The sequence below is a fragment of the Athene cunicularia genome, unplaced genomic scaffold (assembly GCF_003259725.1).
Source record: "Athene cunicularia isolate RWA unplaced genomic scaffold, athCun1 SCF_215, whole genome shotgun sequence".
Lineage (NCBI taxonomy): Eukaryota > Metazoa > Chordata > Aves > Strigiformes > Strigidae > Athene > Athene cunicularia.
The window spans coordinates 547-6852 of NW_020799284.1; the positions used below are offsets into that span (position 1 = coordinate 547).

Below are 6306 nucleotides of genomic sequence, written 5' to 3' on the forward strand. Positions count from 1 at the left end.
AAACGTGTTTCCTGGGCACTGACCCCGCCCTGACGCTTCCCACCGAGGTGAATGGGGAGGGATTGGCTCACCCAGGTGCACCTGCCCTCCACGAAGTATTTGCAGATCACTTTGCCTTTCTTATCCGACTGCTGGTGGGGTTTGTCGTGGTCGTTGCGTCGGTAATTCCCACCCCCTCCTCCGTCCTAGAGGGGGCACAAGACGTGAAGTCACCCGAGAATTGGAAACACAAAAGCAACGGGTCACGTGAGAGGAATGAAAACTCTTTGGAGAGGGGATGAGGAATGAAAACTCTTTGGAGAGGAGACGAGGAATTAAAACTCTGTGGAAAGGGGACGAGGAATGAAAACGCTTTGGAGAGGGGACGAGGAATTAAAAACTCTTTGGAGAGGGGACGAGGAATTAAAATTCTTTGGAGAGGGGAAAAAAATAAAACCCAACCCGCTGGGGTTTAGGGGATGAAAAAGGAGGCGACGACGAGGCCAAACGCCCAACCCTGTCAAAGCTGGGCTGACTTTTGTGGGGAAGAGCTGCGTGTCTTGGGTTTTTTTTTTTTAAATTTTTTCAAAGCTTGAGCAGATTTCCAGGTGGGAAAAGGGGTGACGCCCGCCCCCCCCCTCCCCAAAACCAGCTACTCACTCCCATGTCGTCGTCGTAGTAATCGTCATCGTCGTTCATGCCGCCGCCTTTCCCCATCCCGCTTCTGTTGCCACCTCGGCCTTTCAGCCCTGAAATGCGTTTTCCCCGCCTCAGATTTCCCTGCTGCCACCGGGAGAGGGGAGAGGCAGCGGCACGCGGGGCTACTCACCCCTCCCGCGGGTCTCCTTGCTCCTGCGGTACTGGCTCAGCTCCTTGGAGTAGTCGTCGTAGTCGTCGTCGCCGAGGGGCTCCTCGTTGTCGCAGTACTGCAAACGGGGAGGGGCAATGGGCAGGGCGGGGGGGAACGTCACCAGCCCTGCTCCCACACGGGCCACGGGGGATCCCCTCACCCCTCTTACCTCCATCTCCTCATCGTACATCTCCTCCTCTTCCTCGGGGTGGTCGCCCCGGCCTCGCCCGCGGTTGCCCCGGCCCATGCCTCGGCCTCCTCGCATGCCCCCTCTGCCTCCTCCTCGCCCGCGGTACCCCCGGCCTCGCCCGCGGCCACCTGAGGGGATGGAGGGAGGGGGTCGGCTCCGTGCTGCCTTCCACCCCCCTCCCCGGGGCTGTAAAAAAATCCTCAAGGCGCTGCCAGCGGGGTTGGGAAGCCAAATCTGAACGTTTTTACGTAAAACCCAACGGCGTGGGACCACGGCAGCTCTGCCCGGGGGTGTCGGCACCCCTCTTAGGTGAGCAACGGGCTTCCCTTCCCCAGACAGTTTTATTTCATCTGGTTTCGACCATTTTGGTGCTTTCCACACCATCTACGCCGGCAAGAAAAATGTTTAGTTTTGCTTTATCTACTTTCAACCATTTTCACGCTTTCCACATGACCTATGCCGGCGAGAAAAATCCTCAGTTTGAGTTTCAATCTTTTCAACCATTTTGGCGCTTTCCACGCGATCTACGCCGGTGAGCAGAACGTTTAGTTTTATTTTATCTATTTTCAATCATTTTTCTGCTTTCCGCATGATCTACACTGGTGAGGAAAATGTTTGGTTTCGTTTTATGTCCTTTCAACCATTTTTGTGCTTTCTATGCGATCTACACTGGCAAGAAAAACGTTTTTATTTTATCTATTTTCAACCATTTTGGTGCTTTCCACATGACCTACGCCAGTTAGAAAAATCCTTACTTTTATTTTATCTACTTTCAACCATTTTGGTGCTTTCTATGCGATCCAAGCCAGCGAGAAAAATCCCTAGTTTTATTTTATCTGTTTTCAACCGTTTTGGTGCTTTCCACACGACCTACGTCGGTGAGGAAAACCTTCTCGAGGACATTACATTCCCCACAGGGATCTGAACCGGCCCCTCGGGGTGGAAAACAGCTCAAAGCACCTTCCCCATCCCAAAGGACCCCCGAGGAGCCTCTCAGCACCTCTCGGGCCTTAACTGGCCACAGGACGAGCTACAGGAGCCGCAGGGAGTGAGCCTCAAGGGCTACGGGGGGGGGAAATAAAAGAATAACGGAGCGTTTGGAGGTACCTCGGCCCCGGTGCGAGCCCTCCTTCGCCCTCCGGTATTGGTTCAGCTCTTTCGCAAAGTCGTCGTAGTCTTCCTTCCCGAGATCTTCATCCTCCTCCCCCTCGTACTGGCCGTACTCCTCGTTCTCGTAGTCCTCGTACATGCCGTAATTTTTGCTCTCCATCTTCGAGTAGCCCTTCTTCTGGAGGGGAGCGCTGTGGGAGGACGGATACTGCTGGTGGGACTTTGGGAAAGGCACAGAGGTTAGTGACGGAGGAAGGGAGCGTGTCCACGCTCATCATTTTTTTCAGTAAATCATTTAAATAACGCGACCGAGCACCGGCCCCAGGGGTGAAAGCCCCAGGCGGCTGCGGGACGGGCAGCACTTACGGAGGAGTAGGGGGGGCTGTACTCCCGGTATTTTCTGTGCCCCTTTTCCCCGGGGCTGAAGTCTGAGTCCTCGCTGTAATCGGAGAAGTCATCGCTGGAGGACGCGTGGCGCTGCAAGGAGAACGCGGGGCCGTGGGACCACGGGCCAGCTCTCACCCCCAACTCTCCCTTTAGCCTTTTTTTGTTTTTTTTCTTTTTTCCCTGGCAACTCAGATTTTGCTCCAAACTGTCAGTATTCCCTCAGCTACAGCCCGGCAGCGGGTTATTAAACTGCTCTCCAAGGAGGACAAACACTCCAGAAATCCCCAGAACTTTGGTCACAAACCCAGCCCAGGAGGTGAGGGCGCTCACGGAGGAATTCCCTGAAGAAAAAACTGGGTGGGTTTTTTCCCCACTCTGCAGCCTCAGACGGCCAAGGGAGAGCCGCAGCGTTTCCATCCCATGCTCACAGGGCTCCCGGGGGGGATGTTCAGGAGCTGAGCCCCACGGAACCCTGCGAGTGCTCCCACCCCACCCTTATCCTCAGGGAAAGAGCCTCTAAATTACCCCTAATACCGCCAGGGTATCTAATTACCCCTAATACCGCCAGGGTATCTAATTACCCCGAATACCGCCAGGGTATCTAATTACCCCTAATATCGCCAGGGGAGGGATTCCCTGAGGAAATCCCTGAGCAGACCCGAGCTGGGACGCTGGGGGTCCACGAAAGCAGCGCGCGGCTCACCTTGTGTTTGGATTTCCTTTTCTTCTTGGACCTCCTCTTCTCCTTCTCCCTCTCTTTCCGGCGCTTGCGCTTCATCCGCCGATGAGCTTTCTCATCCTCCGAGTCGCTGTGGTGCTTCTCCCCTTTCTCCTTCCGACCTCTTTCTTGAGATTCGGAGGGATCCTGCGTCTCCTCCCCTCCGTCATCCTCCAGTTCCCCTTCTTCCAGTTCTCCATCCTCCCTGTAAAGCGGACAGAAAAAAAAAAAAAAAAAAAAAAAATTAAAAATAAAACCCGCTTGTACTCCGTTCACCAGCCAGGCACTCGGCTCCCAACGTGCTCACAAATTCCTGGTTAAAAATCCGACCACAAACACGGATTCTGTCCATCTTCTCCAACCCAACCCTGCTCAGGCCCGAGCTCAACGCGGCGAAGAAGCACCCGGCAACCGACGGACCGAAGCCACGACGATACGGCGCTCAACTTTCGGAGCAAATTATTGCAAATAAACTCCAGGAATGGAAATGGGGGCTTTAATAAAAGGGTCGGGATGCTCCGAGGATGGAAAGTGGGCTTTGAGAAAAGATTTGGGCCACTCCGAGGAGAGAAATTGGGGTTTGAGAAAAGATTTGGGCCACTCCGAGGAGAGAAACTGGGGCTTTGAGAACAGATTTGGGCCACTCCAAGGAAAATGGGGCTTTGAGAACAGATTTGGGCTACTCCAAGGAGAGAAATTGGTGTTTTAATAAAACACACAACCCTCTAGAGGACAAGAGTCAGTAACTATGACCCTGGTTTGCCAAATCCGCGGACACACGCCCCGTTATTTCCACTTTCTCGTGCCACCCTTCACTCCGAGCTGCGGTTAGTGGAGGTGATAAAGCAAACCCAAAACTTCCTCAGAAGATTCCCCAAGCCCCGCTCCATTAAACTCAATTAAAACCGACTCAGGACGGGGTTACGTGAAACTTTTTACAACCTCGTAGGGGATGAACACGGCACAAGGTCAGTCAGCTCCCCTGCGCTTCCCTTCATCTCCCAACAGGGCGCTGGGTGGTTTAACACAAGAGTGGGGTCTCCCCCTCCCTCTGCACTTAAGCTCTAATTAAAAACAGAAGCGCCGGCTCGTTTAGAAACCTCGCGGTGACAAACAGCAGTTTGGGGAGGGGGATCTGCGGCCCCAGTCCCTCTGGCTGGAGGTGCCCCCGCCCGGCCCCGGCGCAGAGCTCCCCTCCGGTGCTCACGCTCACACCATTTTCCTATCAGCCCAGCTCCAAAATCCAGCTCCTCGAGGTCCCTCCTGGAGCCCCCCAGCCCGAGGCGGGGTCCCCGGGTGCCTGCTCAAGGTGAGGCTGGGTGGGGATGAAGGAACACCCCAGCCACAGCTCGGCGAGGCCGGTTGCGGAGCAGAAGCTCAAGGCTGCGCGCAGAACCCGGCAGGAGAACGGAGACACGGCGGAATGAAACGCCCCTGTATTCAAATACTCAAATCCTTCAATCCTGACCCAGCCTCGATCCCTTCCCTAGCAGCGCAGCTTCACCAATAAAAGGATTTCAGGCTGGAAACGCCACCAGGATTTCCAGTGAGTTCCTCACAGGGGACTCTGAGCCCAGCGAAGCCACACGCCGGCACGGGGCGAGCTCGGAGGAAACGCTCTGCTGCTGCCAAACCCACCGCGGGCCGATAAACCACCCTCACAAAAACCTGCTCTTCCCTCGGGGGTCAATCGCCTGCTCCCAGGCCGGTCCTGGCCCTCCAAGGGGACCAAACCCCTCGCTAACACCTTGATTGCCATTTTCAGGCAGGATTAATTCCCCTTCCACCCTGCCTTGAGTTGCTCTGGTCTGAGGTTTAGAGGAGACAAACCCCTCCCTGGGGCCACGGCCGCACCAACAAGCCCCTTCTTAAACTCACTACAAAAGGAGGAGCAAAAAGGCTCCCGAGGACAAAGCGTAACGATCCTGGGGCTGCTGCAAAGGTTATTTGAAAAGCACCAAGGGACGGGACGGGGCCGAACCGCTGAGCCGTTCACCAGGTGAATATTAATGATTTTACCAACACGCACGCCTCCGAAAGAAGGGCAGGTCTGAGAGATCCCCTTTGTGGGGACGCTCAGACCCCAAACTGCACCTTCCGGCGGGAAATATCATCCCCCAGCTGCTTTTTAACTCCAGTTCTGGCAGATTTGAGTGAGTTTGGGGATGAAAATGATACAGAGAGACCGTGGGGCTCCCTCCACGCTCTGTGAACTTGGGAGGCGGGTGTCAGCGAAGCACCTCAATGGTTTGAAACCCGACGGGATGGAGCCGTCCGATGCAGAGCGAGCAGCAACGTCTGAAAGCAACCGAACGCTTCCTAGGGCCGGAGGGAAATAAAATTAAAAAGAGATTAAAGCCACGCTGTGCGTTGTCGGGGGACGGCTCACCGTGGAGAGTCGCTGCGGGTACGCGGTGAAGAAGCCATGGCTGTTAAGCAACTATTGGTACTGCAGAAAACACTGACTGGGGGAAAATCCTTCCCCAAATCCACGCTCATCTCGGGTTTTTCCTATCGCTCCTGCCCGCCCGCTCTAGAGGGGCCGGTCCCCGGCGCAGCACACATCCTGACGACGGGCCCGGGCCGGGCGCCGCGCGCCCTCTGTGACCTCAGCGCCACGGCAGGGAGGGAGGACGGCGGTGACGGCGCCTGGAAAAGAACACAGAAGCCTTTTCCAATCGTTATCCTGCGGGGCCCACGGCGCGGCACCTCTGCGGCGGGGAAGACGAGGAGCGGGGAGGCTTTGGGGAGAAAATTCAGGGGTGGTGGCAGGGCCTGGGGGGGGTGAGTTTGCTGTTCTGGCCGCTGGAAGAGCAGCACAAGAATTCAAACATCACCAAATAAGATGAATTCAAACATCTCCGACTAACACGAATTCAAACGTTATCTCCAGAGAGCACAAATTCTAATATTATCTCCAAACAAACAACGCCACGTCGGCCAGGCGAGGGTTTGGTTCGTTTTGGGAACGGGCGAAGGGGAGTGACGGGCGAGTGGCCTGGACGGGGGGTGTGATGTCAGTGACAGCCAATACACCCCCCGAAACCCACGGAAAAGGTTAGTGACACCCCC

At 55.5% G+C, this 6306-nt stretch overlaps 1 protein-coding gene across 1 annotated transcript; it reads right to left on the reverse strand.

Annotated features, from left to right (window-relative positions):
* Nucleotides 1–781: 781 nt before the first annotated feature.
* On the reverse strand, nt 782–5889 carry ZC3H4 (zinc finger CCCH-type containing 4). Its single transcript, XM_026867266.1, has 6 exons — nt 5624–5889; nt 3220–3439; nt 2496–2606; nt 2127–2349; nt 999–1147; nt 782–905 (listed from the first exon to the last, which is right to left on the reverse strand). Exons 1-6 carry the CDS (start codon nt 5731–5733, stop codon nt 801–803), a joined length of 918 nt encoding a protein of 305 aa, XP_026723067.1. The 5' UTR covers nt 5734–5889; the 3' UTR covers nt 782–800.
* Between the last annotated feature and the right edge of the window lie 417 nt (nt 5890–6306).